Source organism: Zeus faber (assembly GCF_960531495.2).
Source record: "Zeus faber genome assembly, chromosome: 20".
Classification (NCBI taxonomy): domain Eukaryota; kingdom Metazoa; phylum Chordata; class Actinopteri; order Zeiformes; family Zeidae; genus Zeus; species Zeus faber.
The window spans coordinates 22725863-22751115 of NC_137207.1; the positions used below are offsets into that span (position 1 = coordinate 22725863).

General features: G+C 48.0%; 1 protein-coding gene across 1 annotated transcript in view; it reads left to right on the top strand.

Annotated features, from left to right (window-relative positions):
- Positions 1–719: 719 nt before the first annotated feature.
- Positions 720–25253, top strand: part of LOC307245652 (rho GTPase-activating protein 44-like) — a gene marked incomplete at both ends in the record, with an annotated part of 43202 nt that continues 18668 nt past the window's right edge. The window contains one exon of the mRNA XM_080021298.1: positions 720–777. Coding sequence (XP_079877424.1) covers positions 720–777 — 58 coding nt within the window. The remainder of the gene's footprint in view (positions 778–25253) is intronic.

Consider the following 25253-nt stretch of genomic DNA (forward strand, 5'->3'; position numbering starts at 1 on the left):
ACAAACGCACACACTCACACACACACACACACACACCCCCCAAATGCCCAGAACGGAGCCCGCCCGTCCCCGCCTCTCCACGGTCTCCTTTCGCGGTGCCACGGTCGGATGTCTAACAAGTGTTCCGCGGCGCCCGCATCCTTTTCCGGGGGGTCCGACCTCGCCTCGTCGTCAATGAGACACGCGGTGGAGCCGCACCGGCCACCGGCGTCAGCGCAGAGACGGCAAGATGAAGAAGCAGTTCAATCGGATGCGGCAGCTCGCCAACCAGACGGTGGGCAGGTAAGACAACCGCGCGTTCGATCCCCACGGTAGAAGGTAACGCGGTGCGGTGCGGTGCGGTGCGTGGCGGTGCGGCGCGGCACGGCCGCGCGGGAACAACGTGAAGCCTCCTTTCCTGCGCGCATTCACCTTTTCCTTCCACTTTGACAATTGACCGTGCCATTGTCAACAGACCCGAGCATCATCGTCATCATCATCATCATCATCATCATCATCTTGTTCTTCTGGTACCCACGGAGCGGGGCAGCCCCGACCGTCCGGAGATGATGCGCATGACCCCCCCCCCCCCCCCCCCGCAAATCACCAAAACCTCGAATCACGCGTGTCCTTCGCTGTGGTCAGGGATTCAGACCAAAAGTTATTGTTCAACCAGTCGACCCAGCTCAGGTTCAGTGGTTTGTACAATAATAATAATAATGGGTGACAAGCGGGGGAACATGGACTGGGAGGAGAGCCTGGCTGTCGTCCCCGCTGCTCTGGGAAGGGTGACGAGAGGTACACGGGGTTTGAACATTCTTCGGAGAGCCTTGCATTCCGAGTTTTGCCGACGACGTCGTTTCCCCCTGACCCTCTCCATCGCCATGCCTCAGTTGACACACTCCAGCCCTCCCCGTCTCCACAGTCAGCTGGGGTCTCTGCTTCTGTTCGGGAAGCCCCGCCCTTACCTGACAACGAATTGCCAGTGTGATGTAGTAATGTCCAAGGCCGTGTCTTTAGTGACCCCGTGCAAAGCCTTTTACTGCAAGAGCAAAAACAAAAACAAAAACAAACAAACCGCAAAACAATCAATGTGGAGGTCTGCTTCGGTTCAGGCAGCGTTCAAAGTCATATTTCTCCCGCCCCGATGAAAAACACAGAGGTGGCTTTTACGATTTTTGTCAACCGGGATAACTTGTTCCAGTTGCCAGGTTTGCTATGAGGCCGACTGTAGATGGAGATGGCTGCGGTGTCGTGGGAACGCTGCGCCGCGTTTTACCCTGGACGACTGGCGGCGACCACCGACGTAGGCCCGCGCGTCCCAGAATGCGCGCCTCACGCGGCCCCGCCCGGCCGGGCAGCGCGGGACGGGCGTGGATCGACGCGAACGGCGTAACTGCTGCCCGCGCCCAAAGGAACGCAGCTGGCGGAGGTAGCGGGAAGCCTTGTCGGTCATTTACATTCTACCGGAAAAGAACGTCCAAGGCGCGTCCAATGTCCAATGTCCTCTTTTTATCGAAGGCAGTGAGCTTTTGTTGTGACAGCCAAAGCAGCCTTCCTCAGGCTGCACCGCGACGAAGGCTGTTGATGCCGATGGCTGTGGGCTGTAGCCTAGATCTCCTGTGCAACCCAGACATTTGATGTCTTTATAAAAGATTACACAAGTCATTGCATTTACGCCCGTGGTGTCCAGTTGGACACAAGACAGGCAACTAATCTGTAAGGTACCACAAAATGATGAGTGTGTGTGTGTGTGTGTGTGTGTGTGTGTGTGTGTGTGTGTGTGTGTGTGTGTGTGTGTGTGTGTGTGTGTGTGTGTGTGTGTGTGTGGGTGGGTGCTTATTTGCTTCCTCTCATCCGCCCGAGAGGAGGAACACCGTAGCCCGGTGAGGCGTATCATCCCGGTAATGAGTTCTCACCTGTATCTTGAGCGGCGTGACGGCGGCGGCAATTAGTGATATTCAGGGGGCAGACGCTCCAGCCTGGCTTGGGGCTGCCGGCCGCAGTCGTAATTGGGGATCGTTTCCGTGACCTTGGCAGCCTCTTCCACCCGCTCTCCGCTTCGGGGCTTTGGAGGGGTCAGCCCGTTGTCCCCAACTTCCGCGCATAGTAGGTGTAGAAATGAAGCGACAGAGCGGCTCAAATCCGTGAGCAAAATGCCCATCGGAGCCTTTTAGGAGATTTTTATTTATTAATCTTTTACTGAAAGATTGTTTGTTCCACAAAAGTGTAGACAATAATTAGTAGAAACTGTTTCATCTTTATAATTATCACCATGAGCGGTTGTTACTGTTAATGATGATAGGATCCTGCTTGAAATGACCTGAATGGCTTGTTTTTACTTAATGAGGCTGAAAATACTTCTAGCTATACTGTCTGTCCGTCTGTCTATCCATCCCTTCCTCTGTCTGTCTGTCTGCCTGTCTGTCTGTCCCTTCCTCTGTCTGTCGTCTAGCCATCCCTTCCTCTGTGTGTCTGCCTGTCTGTCTGTCTGTCTGTCCCTTCCTCTGTCTGTCTGTCTATCTATCCCTTCCGCAGCCTGTCTGTCTGTCTGTCTGCCTGCCTGCCTGCCTGCCTGCCTGCCTGCCTGTCTGTCTGTCTCTCTCCCCGTACTATTAAGCAGGACTTTCTTAATGATGCAAATGCTAAATTCGGGGCTTTAAGATCTCAGCTCCTTAGAAAATAATTGAAACATATCAACGAAACCAGAATAAATAAATGCTTCCCTAAAGACAGAAAATGCAGAAATGTCCCTGTTGAGGATATAAACCGAAGCATGGTTTTCTGACAGTTAAACACAGCTTCATCATTAATCCTGTATAATGCCGTGTAAACTGTGACTGGATCAAATTGTGTCTGTCGGTGGGCATTTGGAGGTTGTGGTGGGAGAGGGGCCGGCTTAATCCTCCTCTGGCCCGGTCGCTATTTTGCTCTTTCTGCATATTTTAGCACATCCTCACTTTCATTATTATTATCATTATTATTATTTTTATTATTATTTGCATTGACTCAAGCAGTCGGGACAATAAACGTGAGAAACTGCTCATTTGTTTTTGTTTAGTTGCGCGCTAAAAATACTTTTCCCTCCAGGACAGCAAAAACCTTCCATCTGTGTCCAACTGCGAGGCCGGCGAGGGAAATTAATTAACTGAACGCCGAATTATAATAGTGAAGAATGTTGTTCTTGGACGTGCTGGAATACATTTCTCACTTTTGACAGGCTGGGAAATGGCTCCTTATCGTCACCGAGTAGTGCAGAGCCTAGAGAGGTGGTGTTTGTTTCTGCTCCCACACATTCCATTCCAGACCTAAAACCATTATCGATCGCTCGCCCCTGAGCTTTGGTGATTGAAGATAGCGTTCCGATTGCTTCTCGCTCCTGGAAAAATGCAGATGCACCATTTAGGGCTTCGTCATTTTAGGTAATTCCTTTTCCCCCGTTGCTGTTTTTTTTTTTGTTTTTTTTTAACCTGTCCTATTCTCTGCCTCATATCAGCCTGAAACACCCACAAACTGTGACAAATGACGTTTTGTTACTTCTTGCCAGCCTGACGCCGATTGTTCCTTTTCTGGGCCATTAGCACCTCGCCGCGAGGCGGTGCGCGGTTGTTGGCTCTCCCCGGGACGGAGCCAGGGAAAGACCTGGTGCGGCCGTCCTTGACGTGGCTGTGGGCTGAAGAGGATCTCTTTACCTTCCTGCGCATTCCACCAGGGTGTCGCCGACTCGCATTCCAAACTCTATTCTCGTCTTTGACACACTTTGTATAAGCGACGGTTCAGCCTTCCTCACCCGCGGGTTTTCCCGGATGGAGGGACGGAAAAAGCATTTAACCGTATATGTTTTTTATTCTCCTCTCGGCCGCACGTTGCCCTGGGCAAAGCCTTTGATATCTATGCATCTGTGTTACTCCGGGACTGCTTCCTCGATGTTGATTCAGCGTTTCCCCTTTGCTGATTCAATGCTGCCGCGTCCCTAAGCAAGTATACCGTGTATTGTACGTGCCAGGGCGTAGAGTTCCTCTGGGACCCTAAATGCGGTCTTGTATTCCCATCAATCTCTGACCTGCGGCCCGGACACCTCACGGCCGGCGCTGCCGTGTCATTTGTGCCGGACACATTTCTGCCCCCCCGACCCCGTCAGCGCTCCGTCTACATTGAGCTTCGGCGTGCGGTTTTTGGGGACAGACCCTCCTTACTATTTGGCACTAATAAAGAGCTCCTATCTTGTATGTGTTTCAGATTAGTACAAATGGCCCCGGAGAGGCGAACATAAATTATGCTAATCTGTTTTTCATCCTGCCTGACTGCCGGGCCAAGTGAAAAGATAATGAACCTCGTTTGTCAAACATTGTGCGCATAATGGTTCTTGTATAGCGAAGAGTACGTGTGTTCATTTCAGCGACTTCTGTAGGATTTTGAGAATTGATTGCACTTGCTACGGTACACAATTAGTATTCCTAGCTACTTTCCTCACTGAATACGTGCAAGTGTGGATCTGTTGTCTTGGGAACATAATGAAATCATGCAGGTCAGCAGTATGTGTAGGCTGGATCTGCCCGCTGCTGTTCGGTGTTTGGACCCGAAAGGTTAGAGAAGTGGCACACGTAATGTAGGACCTGACATCGCTCAGCACATGTTGAGTCTGAGGTGTTGTTGTGTGAGTATAATATGTATTGTTATTAGTGTTGTTGTTGTTGTTGTTGTTGTCATCATTATTATCATCATGGCAACCATTACTGCCTTCTTGTTGATATGCATGCTCGAACATGGGTTTCATTTGTTTGTGTAAGTGTCTGTACCTAATGTGCATGGGCTTATTTGTGTGTGTGTGTGTGTGTGCGTGCGTGTGTGCATGCGCCCGAGTTCTTCTCGCATCTGACTCTTCCTCGTTAATCGCGGCGATAGTGTGTTAATGACACATTTCTGCAAGCAATTATAGGCTGGCTGTGCTGGCTGACTGCATTGTAATCACTGGAAAATGAAAGATGCCCACCTCCTGCTTGGGGAGTGGGGGGCACAGCAAATGGCCATATCCAGAGAGCTGGGTACTGTTTGACAACGTCTCATACAGATACAAAAGCCTTCACTTCCTAAACAATATTAATCGATCTCTATTTAATAATAAAAATATATAGCCGTAAAAATCAAAATCCCCTTAAATCACTGACGCCTGACCAATTGCACAGTGTTTTTTTCACACACGGTAGCATTGATGCAACTCTTTTTATACCGTAAAAGCGTTTTATTCTGTTTTTGTGTATCGTTTTCAGTACTCATCTAGTTGTACCTGAGATTAGGTTAAGGTCGTCCCGGTCCCATCAGTTCCCACTCACCCGACTCTCAAATGTAAATGTAATTACTGTGACACGAGACCATTTTTGATTCCATTTTTTGGTTCAGAGAATGTCAGCTCATCAGCATATATCAGAATATCCTTGCTATTTTAGTTTTAGTAAACACATTAGTCGAGACAGAGCACCATTACCCCAGTTCCCCCCCGGTACCACTGAGCGAATGGCAAAGGACCCTCAGATGACAGGTTGACCTTTCTCTGTAATTCCTAGTTTTTCATTAAAGAAAAGAAACCACTTCTAACTCTTCAGCTCGCTTCGACCTGGGTAGCACATTGACCATTACCGTTGGATCTGTTTACCCCACACTTCACTATCTAATGCGGGTTTTCACACCAAAACAAACCCGGGTCAACCTGCTAAAAATAGGCGATTGACACATTTCCCGTTGCCAGGAGAAATTCTGTTTTTTTTCTGGTGCGTCCTGTTCGACGTCACAAACATGTTGGAAAAGGGGCGTGGCACGGTTCCAGTGTGATTAACGAAATTAAACTGTAAAACATGAAAAAAAAGTATTTAGAGCCGTTCAAAAGGATCGGATCGTTCATGAGCGACCCAACACTACAGTGGAAGCAGGATACTCCGTGGCGCCGGTCCTTCGGAAACAGGGATATGGGATATGAAATGATGGAATGATACACGGATGTTCCTGTTTATATATGCACCAGTGTCTGGAATTTCAACACGCTTCACATTGCGCAGGTAAAGGGGCCAAAATGAGTGGGTTGACCCGGATGTCGGAGCCGATCGGAGGTGGAGTCGATTAAAATCCGGGTCTATTGCCGGGTCATTTGACCCGGGACAGAGACCAGGGTTTTTCCTTTAGCCACTGTTGACAAATGCCGATTGTTAGCGGGTGTTGCCGGATTTTTTGTGCAGTGGGAAAGGGGTAGAACCGTGCTTCGCTCTGTATTTAGTTGTGGCAGTCACTTGTAATCTTGGACCTTCCAAGAAAAATTGTTTTCGTTATCCAGACTAGATAAGGACCTCTTGGCACGTCTTAGTCGTTCACAGGGCAAACCATACGTCCGATCCCCACTGCTCACGACTGGGGGTTGGGGTGGAGGGACCTGTAATCGTAGAGGAGTCAATTTGGAGGTGGGAGATGGCGATCGCAAACTCCGTGTCAATGAGCACATCGTCGGTGCGGCCACAGGCAAACATCACTCTGACACTCGAGACTTTCCGTCTGGATCAGGATGTCCCAGATACTGCGCCTGTTGTCTCTCACCCTGTCATACTAGACAGGGTAAAACAACTAATTGTCGTCCACAATGGCCATTGTACTTCCCGAGGTCCTGCGGCCGTCGGATCGCGTCCCAATCGGGCTGAACATTTTTTGAATACAGTGGCGACGGGCCAATCAGGACAAGGCCTCTACTTTTCCAACAGTGACCTCCGCATGTGATTCCGTTGTCAACATATGCTCTGATGACGCTCCCGACACAAGCCGATCACAATTCGTTTACGATAAAGGGAGGGAGCGGAGGAAGACCACGTTACAAACAAATTCCTTTGTCCCGCCCCGAGACACTACTGCTTGCGTCTTTTGCGGGGGAAGGGAGGAGGGAAAGCTAAGGAATTCACTTACGGAGATGTCATCACTGGTGGAGCGTCGCGGCGCTCACTGGACTGTGATGTTGGGAGAAGCGGGTTTGCATGGTTTGCCGAGTCCCCGGGGACCGCACAGACAGCCACCACACCCCGGTGTTCTCAGCGCCGCCAGCCGTGATGACTTCAGCGCGGTCTTTGGCTCATACTGGGGGCTTGGGAAAGCGAGAAACAACACATTAGCCATGACCACGGTTTCCCACTGGTAGCACTGAGCGAACGGCAAAGGACCCTCGTAGGACAGGTTGACCTTTCTCCGTAATTCCTAGTTCCTCATCGTCGAAAAGGACCCATTCCGAGCTCTTTGGTTCCCTCTTACCCACAAAGACAGGGTAGAATTTAAAGCCAAAGTCAAGCTCATTGGTTAATAGGTTTCTGGTCACTCCTTAAACTAGTGGTGCATTCATCTGTTAGAGATATTGATAGGGGAGCACTCGCCGAGGTACAGTATCACAGTGGCGCAAACTGTAATATATTTATTTCATTAGGAGATCCATCCCAGCTATTGCTGAGAAATGAGGAGTGCCAATTTTCACAGATGATGCGGGGTGGTTCAGAGAACAGGTCACTGGGAATGGCTGCGTCGCTTCCTGTGACTAGTTCACTCCATCACTGGGCCAATCAGGGTCACTGGCTTCTACTGAGTCAGTCATCACCCACGGGGCTTCTGGTAACGGATGCCTGCAGCGCTTGCACTGCAGAGATGCACGTGGAATGTTGAAAAATTTAATTCAAACAATTGTAATGCAGCAATCCACCAGGTCAAATTCCTTGTAATGTCGATATTTTGTGAAGAATTTATTTCCCACAGGTCTTGAATGTATTAGAGCACTGTTTCTCAAATGGAGGTCCTCGTACCCTTAGGGGTACTGCAGGGGCTACTCCAAAAGAAAAATGTAAAAAAATACAACATTTGCTTTATTCATATATATATATATATATATATATATATATATATATATATATATATATATATACACAAATGATTCCAACTGTTAAAAAAAACACATACAATGCACATACAGTTCATCATTTGTATTATTATTATTTTTATCTCCCAATGCTAGTGAAGGGGGTACTCAACTGAAAAAAGGTCTTAGTGCACTGCTAAAAAAAAAGAAAGAGATGAGAGAAATTTTGAGAGAATTAACGCATCTGTCAATTCAAAGCCTATATTCCTCATAGCCTGTGACTGGCTGTCTCCGCAGTCAACGGACCGTGCAATTGAAATAATTAATTCATTAATTTGTTTGTAATGAAATGTAACGTATGAATAGAGTGACGACTAACAATGCAAGCAGCTAAGCTACATAAGTGCCGCATGCACTGTATTTACGGCCTGTCTATCTGTGACCAGGCGGCATTCTGGGACATTCCTGTGCACCCAGAGTCACAATGTTCTACCCTTTCAGTGATGTCATTCCCGCACTCCACCTATCCTGAGCATGAGACCATGACCGTGCCACCACTGAGATGGCGTGGAACATTACCTCAACACAGTGACAGAATTCCGCGCGATAACAAGCTCTGGAACACCCCGAAAAAAATGTCCTCATGGACTATTTTCCGCAGCTGTAATTCAAGTGTTTCATCAACGCGCACTCCAAATAGCCTGATTGGGACAGGGAATGGAAATTAGTGGGATCACACTCCCATAGCAAAGATTTTGCCGCTGTAATGAAACCCAAAGAGAAACTGCAAACCTGGGTGTGAAGTAAGAGGATGGTGGGGATGGCAGGCCACAGCTACGTGGTTCATTGTAAATTGACCGCTTATTGTAGTTTGTTTACGCCTACAGTTCACGCTTATTTTATTTTTTTTAAGTGGTATGATGGTGATTTCATATAGTAAACAGGAGTTTAATATGCAAAAAGCTTACGCCCTGCGTCATTCAAAGATTTTACTTTTTTGCCAAGGAACCCGTGGCAGTGCCAGCCACTGACTTGGCCTCCATAACTACGTCGTTTCTAATAGCGTTGTGTTGGAGTGTGTTTAAGACAATGAATCGCAACCACATTTCACGCCGGCTCATTGACGCTTCAGGGTTGTCAAGTCCGCTATCGCTGAGCCTCAAGCGCTCCTTAAATTGCAAAATGAGCTCGCAGAGAAAACACCTCGGCACGCTGACAGTGCTAAATGCAAACGGGAACACTCGCTATTAATGAGAGGGGATCAGAGATGTCCGTGAGTAAACATTTCAAAGCATGTGGCTTTGAGCGAATCTGCCCAACAGGTTTCTCTCTTCTCCCTCAAGGATACGATCAATGCTCATAACGCAGCAGAGCTCTCACACAATTAGAGATAGAGGGAAAATGTCTGCAATTATGGAGCGCTCACCATTGTAAGAGGAGATGTTTCTTTCGTTTTTCCCTTCCTTTCCCCCAGTTTATTGGGAAATGGCAAATGTTCCAACACAGTGGGGAGAGATGGAACCGTGCTGATTCTGAGGGCTCATCACAAATACACACATATTTAACAGATGAATGCCTTAGGGATTTTTTTGGGGACGAGTGGCTGAGTCGAATGCGCGTTTCTTGTCTTGTGGCTGGCTTTGCTGGACTGGCTAATTTTGTTCAGGTATTTTTTATTTTTTTTTAAACGGAACTAGGTTTAGTCTGATTTGGAGGAACTGTGCATTAGGGAACATCTTCAGTCGGGTGTTGTATGCTGCAGATCTCTGTAACAAAATCCTCTGTCCTCAGGGTGAGACACAATGTGTCTCCGCAGTTTCTCTAAAAAAAAAAAAAAAAAAACCCCCTCACTGTATAATGCAAAGCAGACTTCGTGTTGTTGGCCGGCTCACTGAACTAACCCTGGCTGCTGGAGCCAGAGAATCGTCCCTCCTCTCCCCTCCTCTCCCCTCCTCTCCCCTCCCCTGCCCTCCAGCCTCACCCAGCGGTTCGAGGGGTGTGGCCCAGCCGGCGCCTCCCTGACACAATTACTATACCTCTCTGTTAAACTTTAATGGAAAGTTAATCCCTCTGGACTCAGGTGTCCCTGTCGCGCCACACCGGCCGTGGTGTGAGACGAGGGCCAGAGGTGAAGAGGGCGTCGACGCATTTACCTATGCGCGCGTGTGTGTGTGTGTGTGTGTGCGTGCGTGCGCGCCAGTGTGCGTTTGTGCTTTTGCGAGCCTTTGTTGACGCTGTTGGACGGGTGTGCATACAGTATGTGCCTTCTCACTATGTGTTGGGGGGAAAAAAAAAAAAAAGGTGTGAAATCTGTCACTTGTTATTGCGCCGGTGCTTTGCCAGCATTTATAGGCGGGAAGTTTCCATAAAATTGCCACCTTCATGAGTCTTTTACGCTGCGTTTGCACTGGAGGTGATGTAACCGTACCGTCGGCTGTACATGGAAAACTGGCTTGGAACATGAGAGGATGAAGGGCGTGTGTGGCCAGCTCAGTTATACGACATTGAAACAACACGCCCACTAACTGGAGCAGAAGCTCCCAAACGATACAATTCTCTCCTTTCGGGGGAACATATCTCCCGGGCCCATGAACCCATATTGCTGCTCTCGTGATGCCGGCAAACATCAGAAATGGGCTGGTGACCTATTTTGGGCTCTAAACTCAGGAGAACAAGCTATTTTCAGTGGGACCTAAGACAAAGTGTCACGGTCTAGATGGGTCACAGCGTTGAACGGACGTACTTTCCCTGCTTCACGTTGGGATTCTGGCCACCATGTTATCTTCGAACCCACAACGGGGCTGTTTGTGTGTGTGTGTGTGTGTGTGTGTGTGTGTGTGTGAGACCTTTTGGACGTGCACATCCATTGTAGACTGGAGGCTCCCCAGAGGTTCCCTTGCGGTCAGGGAGTCGGTCAAATAATGAAGAGGGGGAGGAGAGAGATGGAGAGTGTGAGCAGTTGAGTGAATCTAAGTTAAAAAAAAAAAAAAAAAAAGCAAATTAACTCTGGGAAACCGGGGCCGATACAAAGCGCCGTCTGATGAAACTCGGACGAAAGGTGCTGGGAGAGGGGAAGGGAAGGGAGGGGAGGGGAGGGGAGGGGGTGTTATCGCCGCACAGTGAATGGATGAGAGGCGTCATTTGTGGCCGCTGGAGGAGAATAGATTGGCGGGCTGGAACCGCCCCCGCCTTCTGATTTCTTACCGTCACTCCACAGCGTACGCTTCTCCTCCTCGCATTAACCCCTTCAGTGAGCCCGGGCATTCCTCGGCCACAGATCACCTTAATAGGCTCCAGCTCACGGGCCCTGTTTCCTCCGTCGGAATTCCATGGCAACAGCTGAGTCATTCATTCACGCTGCCCCATGATGCACTCATGATGTAAACATGACCATGTCATTCATTCACTCTTGGACCGTGCCGGTTGCACGCCATCTCCCCCCATGCGGAGGCGGGTAAACATTTTTCCAAGGTCCCCTCCTGAAGATTTAGCGACGTCTTTTCTCTGCAGGACCTGTCGAGTATCTTTATTCCGCACACCAACTCTCATAGCCGATGCACCAACCGAGCGTGCCAGCCCAAAGCACAGCGGCTCCTCGTTGCTTTTAATGTCAGCCGTTAATGACAACCGGCACAGAGTTTGGTTCAGAGATCAGTACCTATTGGCTGTTATGAATGTATGTCAATATGAATCAGCTTTTCGGTCTCATTTTTGGTGTTTTATCGCATAAAACTTAAATGAAAAATAAAAAAATTCTCATACGAAAAATCTCATGTTGAAGATGGCTTCTACCTCCATGTAGCTTGCCAAAGTGTCCTTGAGCAATACACAGAACCTCTAACGTTTCCTGCAGAGCAGCCTTGCATGGCTGCCTTGGCTGTCGAGGGGTGAATGTGAGGCGCACGTCGTGCCGCGCCTCCGTGTCTGTGAACTTGAAAAAAAGCGACTTGCGGGAACAAATGTGCAGAGCTTCGCCTTTGACATCTGCCCGCTCAGACATCACATGTACGCCTTGACAATAAGCTTCACTTGGCCTTGATTCTGACTGCGGCACCCACGCGCTGAAGAGCCCTCAGGCGTCTAGCGGTGTCAAATATACCTTTTTAGTTTATTGACAAGAGAGAGTGTGAGTGAGCTCCAGGCCTTGCACCTCATGACACACCCTGTCTAACCCTGTCTAAAGTACACAGGACCTCCGTCTGTCTGTCTGTCTGTCTGAGACTGTGCGAAATCCCTTTCTTCAGATCCGAGCTTCAGAGCTGTTTGTGTTCCCACTGTTGACACAATGACTTATTTTAGCACGTGGACTCCAAACAGCAACCCCCCCCCCCCACCCCCCCAAAAAAAAGATGTGTTCCCAAGTTTGTCTGGAATCAGATTGAATGCCAAAAAACCCACTCCCTTTGGTGCTTCTTTGATGAGATCTCACCAGTCAATGTTGCAAAGGTGATGCCTCAATAATGAGCCATCACAGTTGGCCTTGATATCTGGTTCCTTTTGAGCCTCTAAAATGAACCCGACTCGCTCTTTCTCTCTCTCTCTCTCTCTCTCTCTCTCTCTCTCTCTCTCTCTCTCTCTCTCCCTCTCCGCCATTTACGAAAAGAGCGGCGTCTCTTCCCACAAAATCCAAAAAACTGAAGCCAGGTCCCAGGACGCCTCTGAAGACCGATTCCTACTGGTTGCAGCTCTGTGATGACGGAGGATATGAGACGGTCGTGATGGAGCGGCGGGCTTACTGTGGAGGAACCCTTTTGAGTTGGACAGGATGGCGAGTACCAAGCACGTCAGTTGGCAATGTTGGCTTTGCTTGGCGATGTCGGAATCTGCCTGTGTCAATAATATTAGCGATGCTTAAAATGTTAAAATGGGAGATGGAGAAGCTACGGCGTCTAACTGCAGTTGCGTGTGACACGTGAGAACTCTCCCGACTGACGAGTGAGTCATGTCCTTCGTCCGCGCAACGCGCCGGGCCGGGCGGTGGCTGGGCCCGTGCGGGCGTGCCAAGCGGCTGGGGCTACAGACGGTCCGCGGCGCGAGCTTGTGATCGGGCACATCTCCACCGCTGCTCACGCCACGCAATCATGGGCGGTTTAAACCAGTGAAATGCTGGTTTTTTTTAATGTGACGCTGCTCCAGCCAATAATTTCTTAGATCACGAGTGTGCAGTACCTTTGTACCCCGTAGCCTATTGAAATCTTGTTCGGAAAAGGACAGTGTGTTTTAAAACAGGAGGGTCCAACCTAAAACTGGACAGATGTCCACCCTGCTCTGCATGATCAAGTCCAGTAAAAAAAAAAAAAAATGTGGGAAACTTTGGCGCCGGCCCAAAAACCTTCAAAACAAGCCCTGGAGCAGTTCACACCAGCCGCAGTCCCCTGTGCCAGTTTAATTTTGTTTTCATTCAAATTGATTTTTTGCGGGGATGAGGAATCACATTCAGAGAATCACATTTTTTAACATTTGTGCTCCACCACCTTCCGAGGGCATTCAAGTAAACTTACTTTTTGCCGGCGGCGAGTGACGAATCCGACACTTGAATGTGGGATTTTCATTATTTTGTTTTCAGAGGGTGGCTACAGTGAATTGTATTTCCCCCGACGTATCAAAGGTTTTAGTGCCAATTAGGTTCGCGGCCGTTATTTGCAGGACCAAAAGAATGTCGTAAAAAATTCTATCCAACATGTGATTATAGAATACTTCGATCACAGAACCAGCCCGACCACCTTGTAAGTCTGCTTTGTTGAGATGTTGCTGCCTGACTAGCACTGGGCTGAAATGGGCCGTGCCATTATGATGTTATTCACCGCAACGATCGGTTAATGGGACGGTGCCTTTGAACACACGCTGCATGAGTATTCACACCAAAGGCTGTGCGTGCTTGAATTATTTTAACGCTGGACAATACACGTGTGCGCGCGTGCGCGCACACACACACACACACACACACTCTGACACTTCCATGCCGCCTATTCTTGACTTGGATTCGGGAGTATTTCAGTGCTCTGCCATTAATCTGTAGCTCATTGATCGCTATGTAGCTGCTGGGAAACTGATACAGGTAGTTTGTCATGCGCGCATTGAGCTTTGATGATACGCCGCCTCTAGTCTACTTACTGTCACGACGACGGACACGGCTGTACTGATTTACTTGCTTGCGGTTGCGTTATAAGTCAACTTAGCATCAAGGTCTTCCTACTGTACATGACAGCTGCTGCCCTGGGGCAGGGGTTATCTCATCCAGGCGTTATCTATGCAGGTAAATCCTTCGGTTGGAGACGCCATGATTGAGAGGGATGTTATTATAATCTGTGAGTTTATGTGTTTTAATACATCAAGTATTTCATTCGTAAAGGTTATTGTGCAGCCGTGGCTCGTTAGAATTCCTTTCTCCGGTTTCTAACAGTGTCATCTCACATTGGTTTGCACGTAAAGACGAGGCTCAGTCCACCCTCTCACCGTCCTTTCCGTTCTAGTGTACCCACGTTTCTATATTCTCATATGAACTGCCTTTTCAGCGACTTGATAGAGTTGAGAGAAACATTCCTGAAAGAGCTCTGACCTAGTTTGAGGGATGGCTCAGCCGGCTTCTCTCTTTGAGTATTCTTCTCTCTCCTGCAGTATCTTTACAATCATTTCAGATAACCAACCTGTCTGTATACGGTCAGAAACGGAACCCCAGCAAAGGGGCTGCCTGTTTACTGATTAACTGTTTACTGAGTAAACGATAGAAACAAGATTTGAAAGGACCAGATAGGACCGAATGTGACGGTACAGAATGGGGAATGGAATAGTACGAGTATAGTATGGGTGTGTATAGTATGGGACATTCGCTCATGTCATGTGACCATGTGACCATGACATGACCTGATTATGAAATATGCATTATTCAATTCACAAGAATGCGCGGCAAATGGCCTGTGTTTCTTTTTTGAAAGTGAGTGTGCCAAGCCGGATTCTGCCTTTTGAAAAGTGCAACTGAATTGGAACACTGTCACTTAACTGTTGTCTTTGTTTACTTAATGATTTTTTTTTAAGATTAAAGTTAAAAGAACGCAAACACTCGAAGAACTAGAAGTATGCACACCTAGAGTGCTTTTCAGTCAAATGCGTTTTTTTTGGGAGGGGCCATTGGCTTCCATTCAGCCGGACACGAGAGCCTGACTGTGTGAATGTGAGCGGGGAGGACTGCGTGGCAGTCTACAGGTAGGCATGATCCTGATGACTCACAGCCTCCCTCCCTCCCTCCCTCCCTCCCTCCCTCCCTCCCTCCCTCTCTTCCTCCCTTCCTCCCTCCCTTCATCCCTCCCTCCCTCCCTCTCTTCCTCCCTTCCTCCTTCCCTCCCTTCCTCCCTCCCTCTCTTCCTCCCTCCCTCCCTCCTTCCCTCCCCCTCTTCTCGGCTTTGGCGAACAGCGCAGAGTGGTCTTCGGTCCGCCCCGAGCCACGGCATCCCACGCAGCTCAGCGAGCATGTGAAAACACAGATGATGCAAAAGGTCAGCCGTGTGATGCCTCCGATGACAGCTCGCTGTGGGTGTTTGGACAAGGCGGCTCATGACCTGCAACCTGTTGGGCTCCAATCAGCTCGGAAACAAAATGCACACACGGCACTCGCAGAGGATTGTGAATATTCTCATGAATAGAAGGGATTTTTATTGTAATTTGTGAAGAAGCGATACATGCTTGCACATCGGCATGCGCGCCGTCGATCTTTTTGCTGAAGTACTGGTGCAACATGAACCTAAAATGGGGAAAAAAAAAAAAAAAGGTCTTTAGAGAAATCTATTGGATAACCTTTAGATGATGATGATTAAAGTAATAGGATCTGTGGTACCAAGCTCTGATTAAAAAGCTGTTCATACTCACAGCTATAGTTAAACTGTGCACAAACACAGGATGTAGTACACTTCATTAGACATAGGTAATCTAATTGTAAACACCTCCGTCTTTGATTCCTGCCAAATGGAGAGTGAGGCGACCAGCTCCTCCCTTTATCGTTTGCAATTCGTCCCATGAATCGTTTTTAAGCCCAGCCGCATTGTTTGTGTTGTTTTTAATGTGGCTGCATTATTTTGGGTCCCTCGTTGTTGCTTTATCCCTTGTCTTGTAGCGAAGCTCCCCTTGTTAATCATATGAGCGTCAGAGCAGCATATGTTCCATAATGATATAACAGGTGCTCCTCCCGGCGCATGTGGTGAACCATACTTGCTGTGTTGCACTGGGTTTCAATGTGTTCCTCTCGAGACTCAAATGCGCTGAACTGCAGACGATGCGATCTCTGGAGCCGCTTCTATGGAGCTTCACCTCTTCCTTCGTCTCGTGTCATTTCAGCCCTCTGTGTGTGTGCGTGCGCACTTCTGTGTGTGTGTGTGTGTGTGTGTGTGTGTGTGTGTGTGTGTGTGTGTGTGTGTGTGTGTGTGTGTGTGTGTGTGTGTGTGTGTGTGTGTGTGTGTGTGTGTGTGTGTGTGTGTGTGTGTGTGCGCACGCACGCGCGCATGCAAGTGTGAATCTCTATTTGAAAGCAGATGAGTGATCAGAGGGACACGCTGCGTATCGCCCGAGGGCCTGTGGCCGCCTCCTCCGAAGTCATCTGCCAGCCAGCCAGAGAGCTCTCCTCTGTCGCTTCAGTTCACAAATTCGGCAAACACACAGTCGATGGAGGGTCCCAGGGGTGGTACATACGGTTTGGGATTGAGTCTTTTCCATCTTGGCTTATTTTCCTTATCCTCCTTTTCATCAAACGATCCTGACTGAATTAGGCGACCGACGTGGGGAAGCCACTGTCACTCCTCTGACAAGTAGTCTGACCTTTACCCAGATTGTAATTGCCGCGGCGAGGAACATGTTTGAACCCTCCCTGCCATTAAAAAAAAAAAAAGAAAAAGGATATGCAACGCAGCAGAAGCCGAGCCAGATGACAGCCGCGTTATTTGCTCTCCGCTGAAGTACTCAGCTGCAACACTGCCTGTTCTGTATGCTGTTGTCACGGGCCCTCTTGGCGACCGGTAGCTATACAATGCTCGGGTCGCAATCGCCGCTGTTATAAAATGGAATGCGGGCTGGAAAATGAAGAATGGAGGTCTTGTGGGGAATGCCCAAAATATCTTCTTGGTTTGAATAGTTTATGGTGCGTCAGGACGCCGCATCGCGAGGCTTGCAGTATCGTGGTCCAAGGAACGCCAAGCAGAATCCCAGGGGAGCGTCAAGGCGGCATGACGCTTCGTATGTAGTCCTTTGAGCCCAGGAAAAAACCCTCCTTTGTTTCACCAGGCCCTGCGGCGCTTGGGGAAAACTGGAGGCAAAATGAGTCGGTACATGTGCCGCCACATCTGTAAGAGGTGGTGGGCGAGTGAGAGAAGTAGACACGTTTGCCACGTGAGGTCCTTATTGTGTTAGGATTAAAATCAGGTGAATCCCTTGGATCCCTGGAAGGTGCAATCCCAGTGAGATGCCTAGGGATAAAGAAGGAAATACAGGCCCCGAGGCCGAAATTATACTAATAGTCAGTTTAAGAGTGCTCTTTATATCTTCCAGTGATACAGTCTATATATATATATATCTATATATATCATCATATCCACATCATCTGAGACAGCTTACTGGTGTTTGTGACCAATGTGTTACAAGGGAGCGGCAGGGACCGCCAATCCCCTGAGAATTTGGATATTAGACGAGGGTTCCACCTGCTGTTGTGTCACTGTGTGTGACTTGAAACTAAATAAGGGCGGAAAGAACGAGATCGACAGTCCGTGAACATGGGAACGACACATTATACGCACATATGGCCGCGCAAGTGCACTGCACGCCCACACTCAAGTAGATTGATGTTTTATTTTAATCAGCCTTCATTAAGCCAGCTCAGTAACACACGCTCTCTCACACACACACACACACACACTACTACACACTAGCTGTCATCTACTGCCATCTCTTTTTGTCCTTGCTCTTACGGCAGGAGGTGAAATCACATTCTTAGCAGGGAATGTGGCCTGGTTGTTGCCTCACACCGTATAAGGGAGTCACAATCTTTTGCCGCTGTTGTCACCCTTGTGATGTACAGCATACCTACACGCATGTGGCCGGGAGCTTCCTTGGTGAACGGGAACACCCTCTTTCTTAAGCCGTACCCAGAAAGTAGGCTACCGCTCTGCTGTGACAGCGATGTACGGCAGCTCTCTTGTCGCGTTTCACTCTCCTGTTGAAAGGATTGACACACACTGGACATACAGGATAAGTCAGTCGATCACTACTAATTACCTAATTACCTATTACCTACTTAATACTCATTATTTGCAATAAATTACTAATTCAACATGTACTGATGGGAAGCAGAAACACAACATTTTCTGGAATGAGAAAACTACCCCGAGCTGTCAATTTGTTTCAAGCCCTTTGAGCGGCGATGCCACTTGCCATTCGCACAAAAGGTCGTTAGAGGCACTTTTATCTAACGAGGCCGGGATGGCGCCGGGCCTAATCAAGTTCACCTTTAAAAGTAACTTGATTCGGACTCAGGTCACTGTGAGGTAAAGGCCAAGCCTGGTCAGTTTCCTGAATCCCTCAAATGTCCCAAATCTCGGCCTTCCTTCTCTGCTGTCCTTGGACCTGCGGTATCCGCTGCGCTGCAACAACCGCGTGCCGTGATCCGCTGCCTGCCGACGGCAAGTAACTTTATGAGGTGCCGTGTCCGAAACCCCGTCCTGCATACTACATACGCTCACAGTCGTCCAGCGTAATTGAGTCTGTGAGTAAAAATAATGATGGCTTTTGGACATACTATGTCGTCATATGGCTGCGCCACCTCTTTTCGGCACGCACAACGACGTGCTATGCAAGGGTTACAGCACACAATGCATTGTGGGATTTGCTTACCAGCATAATGCCACAGTGTCAGTGCGTACTAATTTGATGTACCCAATAGTATGCTATTTTGGACACGATCAGAGGTTTCCAGGACGCAGGGTGACAGCTATTGTCATGTTTTCCTGTTATCGTTAAATAAAATCAAATAAAGTTTTGTTTCTTTTTATTTACAATATGAAGGTTGAAATTTCACTCCGAGTGGGGATGTCTTTTTTTCCCATTAGACTACATTGAGTAGGGGTCTTCATAAACGTATCAAGTGGCCTGAACGAAGCCCGAATGCTGACTCTAAATGAGACTCCCTCTGTGAAATAAATGAGACTCTCTACACACAGAGGCCGGGTAGCGAGAGATTAAGGGTGAGAGGACACCCGGGCTTTGCTGGGATACAAAGATCTCCCCGGGTGTCTATTAAATGAACATTGACACCCATTAGCGCGGGGGGGGGGGGGGGTTCAACTTCATTGTTTTAATGTGCATAAGTTCATCTGATTGGAGGGGAGGTGTCCAGAATAATGTGGAGAGAGACAAGTGTGGAAGAAGAGGAGAGGGGGAAGTGAGGAGAGCACTGGGTGTGAGTGGAGAGAGAGAGAGAGAGAGAGAGAGAGAGAGAGAGAGAGAGAGAGAGAGAGAGAGAGAGAGAGAGAGAGAGAGAGAGAGAGAGAGAGAGAGAGAGAGGAGAGAGAGAGAGAGAGAGAGAGAGAGAGAGAGAGAGAGAGAGAGTGTCTGAAGAGAAGTCTGTCCAAAGCCACCCCAGGTTGTTATTTTCCGACTGGTCACCGCAACCCACCGGTGTGGTCGTAGCCTCGCAGCAGTTATTAAAAGCAGCTTCGGCTTTACACGGAGGCTCTGTCTGCGTCTCCTTCATTGTGTGTGTCCAGTCGACCCCCGCCCCCGCGTCACAGTGTTATCAAACTGTGTGTTTAAATCGCCGTTGTTTCCGATACTCCTCCTCTCTCATCGCGCCTGGGACGCTTCACCACGCTTTTTAAAATTTGATGAACATGGGCGCTGATATGCGAAAATTTACAAAATGGGTTTTATTTATATATGAAAAAAAAATGCAATGTAAAGTAATGTAATCGTGTATGCCCGAACACCGTGTAACACCGGTAACACCAATAAACGCCAAAACCCTAACATCCATCTGAGCCTGCATTCCTAACATGCTTCGTACACATCCCTGCTGCAGCAAATATGCTGTGGATGTGTGTTGGTGATATTTTTTGTGCTCTGGTCACCTATCACTTAGCCTAATTCATCACAATTAGGCTTGTTGGAGCAAGGATCTCAAAAATATGCAGTTTTGGTGAGGGCTTTTATGAGCATCTTAGCTTAATTTCCTGTTTATTTGCACATTTCGATTTTCACGCGGTTCCACCAAAGAGCAGCAACATGTGGTCCCAGCATGCGGTCACACAGCAGAATGTCTCATGCTTCATCGCTTGCAGAAAGAGTGTTCACCGGGGACTTGTGTCATGAAATGCCATGTTTCAGAATGGAGCGTCATCTCATGAAAGAAAAATCTCACTGCATTCCAATTTGGATGGCGAGCACGATCCTGTGGTCTGAATTGCTGTGTTTTATGTAGTATCCAAGTGGAGAGAAAATAGCTTTGTCAAGCTGGTGTTTTTCTGTTTTATCCATGTGTAGGAAATCCCTCCGAATGGATATGATGTGACGACCATTCTATGGAAACAGTATTTGGGTGAATGTTACAATATTGTTGGCTGTATATTCTGTTAATGTGTATTATTATACCTAAATATGATACTCAATAGTAGGTACAACCATCTCCAAAGAGAGATCCTGTTTAACATGATTTCCAACTAGTCAATGTCACGAAAAAACATTCAGTTTGGGATGGCCATTTTCTTTGAATGGCCATCCCAAACGGAATGTTTTTTCGTAATAAAATTGATAAAAATTGACCCCATGTAGTCTAACAGTTAGTGGTGTGTCCAGGGGTCATTTTACCTGCTGTCCCAATTTATTAGGAGACAAGAAAAGAAATTTCAGAGTTTGCTGCCAGGGAAGAATGAAACAGAACAAGAGATTTTCATGTGAAATCTCTCGAGGTTTTGGAAAATATACAAGGGATTAGGTCACTGACAAATGAATGTTACCGTTAGTGTGCAGTAGTTTATATCGGAGCAATTTCTCGCAATGATTGGCGATGCGGCCCGTTTACTGCACACGTGGGTGCGAATCTTGTGATTGTGGGGAAAAAAAATGTGACATTGGCACAACTAGTCTCTAGACTCCATTCAGCGCCACTCATTTCCAATCGCACGTTTGCTCGAGGGAGTAGCCGAAGGGGAAACCGAAGCAGTAACTAAAGGAGCACAAGATGAGAGGCCCAAAAGGTGCCATGACCTTTGACCTTATTCTCTTTTAGGCAAGGCAAGGCAAGTTTATTTATATTTCACATTTCAACAAACAAGGCAATTTAAAGTGCTTTACATAAAACATCAAAAGCATTCAGACAAAGTGCAAAGAAACACATTATAAAAGGACATAGAATGCATAAAAGTTCCAGTGCAAGAAATGAATCAAAGAAACCTTGTTTAACCCTTTGTTAACAACTATTTTGCCTATTCCCTGAATAGCGCGTACCTCGAATAGTGTTTTTCCTCGTCAAGGTGATGTCCTAGCCCCAGAGAACGGGTCTGGAGAGCTTTTCTTTGTTGACAACTATTTAGCCTAGTCCCTGAATAGCGCTTATTCCCCAAATAGTGTTTTACCTTGTCAAGGCGATATCCTAACCCCGGTGAACCGGTCTGGAGGATCTTTTGACGATCTTTTCTTTGTTAACAACTATTTTGCCTCTCCCCAGCATGGCGTTTTTCCTCGTCAAGGCGATGTCCCTCACCCCGGAGAACCGGTCTGGAGATCTTTCAGTTATCTGAAATCACTGTTTCTGCTAGGCCAAGGCCATTATAATACATTGTGCACGAAGTCACTAGTATTCACATTTCAACAACAAGGCAATTCAAAGTGCTTTCAATAAAACATCAGAAGCATCAAGACAAATCGCAAAAGAAACACATTGTTAAAAGGAGAACACATTATAAAGTTAAGCAATAGAATGCATAAAATCAAGTCATAAAAGTGACAGTGCGGTGCAAGGAATGAATACTTGGTTTAGTAAAAGGCAGAGGCAGCAGTAAAAGTTTTCAGCCTTGATTTAAAAGAGGTGAGAGTTGCAGCAGATCTGCAGTTTTCCGGGACTTTGTTCCAGATATGCTGTGCATAAAAAGCGAACGCTGCTTCTCCGCGTTTAGTTTTGACTCTGGGGGACACAAAGCAGACCTGTCCCAGGCGACCAGAGAGCTCTGGAAGGAAGATCAGAAATGTATTTTGGCCCTCGACCATTTGGTGCTTTATAAACTTAGCGCCTCTCGCTCTTACTGTTGGTGTTTACTGAGACGTATGGAGAGTGCGTTGCAAAGCAAACCTTAATGTAAGGGGCGAACTTGAAAAAAAACGTCCCCGACTGAATTTTCTTCCCGTTACGTCTCGGTCGTAGGCGGAGACCTCAGCGGGTGAAGTCGCACATTTATTAGCTCATCAGACGTCAGTTCTTCTCACATTAGTGTGATTCACTTTATGATCATTGGAATGAGTTGTTAAAAGCAATTAATTAGGTGGACACTTTTAATGTGAGATCAGTGTTGCAGTATTCCCTAACCAACTCCTCCCTGGTGTGAAAGTGTGGCGTGTTTATGAGCCTGTGCGTGTGCATGTGTGCGCGTGCATGGAGCGCACTTTATTCACGCGTCCATCTGGAGGTAAAATTGCTCTGTATTCTTTCCGCTTTGGGAAGGATTTTCAGATGTTGTTTTTGTTATGGCAACCTGCTGCATAAAACTGACAGTTACGAATAGAAGAAATCTTTATCGCGTTCACTGTCAAAGTCAGTGCACGAGATTTCCTAACTCTATATTACCTTAGGGCTGTTTATCTGATTACCGATACATGGCAACGCCCACTTTTCACATATTTGACATTTTGGTATTCTGTGGACTGTAAGGACTGATGGACCTGTTCAGATGGATTTCTGGTTGTATGCGTATGTAGATCCAGGGCCTTCAAGTGCATGACACGATGAGAAATGAGCAGGGAAAGTAGTGAGCTGTGAAGGGAGTAGGGAGGCAGTGTCTGCTTGGCTGTAGAGCACAATGAACAGGGACCACAGAGAGAGGCCACAGGGCCACATACAGACAGACAGACAGACAGACAGACAGTCAGAGATGGACCCAGAAAGCAGGGGAGATGGAGGAGATACAAATGTAATCGTGAAAAACAACCAGGAAATGGAACCGTAGCCAGTGTGGGACGACCGTGGGCCCACGTCCAGCACCTGCCCCCCCCCTCTCAAACACCGACCTCATCGTCGGTTTGACTGCCTGGGCCACAACTCTGGGCTTCGCCGCGCCGTATTGCGTTGTCTCGCCTGTCACCTGCTTGAGTTACATCGTGGCTCCAGGAATGCCGACGTGAACACAAAGGGGGTTTTGTTTGTTTTGTGTTGTTTGTTTGTGTGTGCGTGCTCGTGTGCAGGAAGGAGGGAGAAAGATGGAGGGTTAGCTTGCCTGCAGCGCGCTCCACGCCCGCCCCAACCACCACCGTCTTAGTGCCCTTGTTCTCTGACATCTATTAGTCAGGACGCTCCAATTGTTGACTGTGATGAGGACCTGGCAGGGGACCGTCCTCCGTCCTCCATTGCGCGAAGAGGAGTCCAAAGAGCCGTGTTCGGGTGCCAGAAAACTATACGTGTTTTCTCACAAACAAAGTGGGTGAGAGAGCGAGAGAGCGAGAGAGCGAGAGAGAGAGAGAGAGAGAGAGAGAGAGATGAGAGAGAGAGAGAGAGAGAGAGAGAGAGGAGAGAGAGAGAGAGATGAGAGAGAGAGAGAGAGAGAGATGAGAGAGAGAGAGAGAGAGAGAGAGAGAGAGAGAGAGAGAGAGAGAGAGACTGTGTCATGCTGGGAGTGTAGAAGATCACACACTGCATGGGTAATGTGCCATCCACTGCAGCCATCTTGCTGCGAGGGGCTTTTGACTTTTAAGGTTCCTTTATTTGCAATAAGTCATGTCGCAGCAACTTGATCACGAAGAAACCAATAAAACATAGCAAAAAAACAGACACAAATCAGTCAACCGGTAAATAGGCAGCAAGAGGACGGACATCCCTCTTCAGAGGATAACTAGGTACGCAGGGATCTGTTGGTTTCTTCACCAGGTTTGAGACAGCTGTTCACTATAAGGACAGCTCCCTTTGTAGCCCACACTTCCTCCTTTGTACAGTTTAACCTCCTTGGGGGAGAGAGAGAGAGTGAGAGAGAGAGAGAGAGAGAGAGAGAGAGAGAGGAGCGAGCGCAGAGCCTCGGAGTAGAGCCCCTCTTGCCAAAATATGCGAGTCCCCTATATACCATCATGCGCTGGGAAGTGGGAATTGCAAAGCGGTGAAGAGGGGGGTCGCTTGAACAGGACATTGTAGGACTGTTGCTGGATCCAGAACAGCCCACTGACCAGATGTTCTTGTGTAGTCTGTGAGAAAGCACCTGCATCCTCATTTTTTACCACCAACTGCAGTGTGTTGACATAGCAGAGCAGACAGGCGTAATTCCTCCATTGGGGGATTCACTTGTGTAATGTAAACAATATCATTGTAAACTAGTTTCTTTCGATACAGGATACATACTGTTACAACATTGCGGATAAAGAGAACCCTGTTTGAACAGGGTGACGGAAGAGGCACGCCGTTATCACCCCACGGCCATATGAATTGTTTGCAATGTCGATTATAATAGGGATTAATTTATAACATCAGAAATGCATGAAGTAAAAAGATTTAAAAAAAAAAAATTAAAAAAAAAAGCACGGCGGTTGTAGACCGTGTTGGATGCCTTAAATGTGGAAAGCAGAGCCAAGAAGCGGATACATTACGTATGAAAGGGTAGAGGGTCTGAAGACTTGAACAGTACACCGTGTTGTCGTAGAAACTGGGTCAGAGCACGTGCGCCCAGACAAAAACCTCCATTCCTTCCCGAACGCCCGTTACCACTGAGAGCTCGGCGCCCGCGGCTGCCGAGGTGATCCTGTGAATCCCAGGGTCAGCGTCCTTGGCCTATTCTCTTCCTCGCCGCTCCCCGCGGCACTCGTGTCAAGGAAACTCCCCGCCCGGGGCCCAGCTGTGGAAAGACGGTGGGATGAAGCCGGAGGAGGGTTCGAATGGCGCGGACGAGAAAACAGCCCGGCCGTGTCCGCTCCTTCGCGCCCGGGAGGACCGCTGTTATGTGAGACGGAGTTCAGGGCGGCCACGGGATACGAGGAGGGCAACGCTGCTTTCTGGAGCCTGACATGAATGTAAAGTGTGTGTGTGTGTGTGTGGTGTGTGTGTGTGTGTGTGTGTGTGTGTGTGTGTGTGTGTGTGTGTGTGTGTGTGTGTGTGTGTGTGGTGTGTGTGTGTGTGTGTGTGTGTGTGTGTGTGTATGTTTGTTTCAGTGGCCTTGGGGAAGGGCAGGCCAGTGAGCATGGG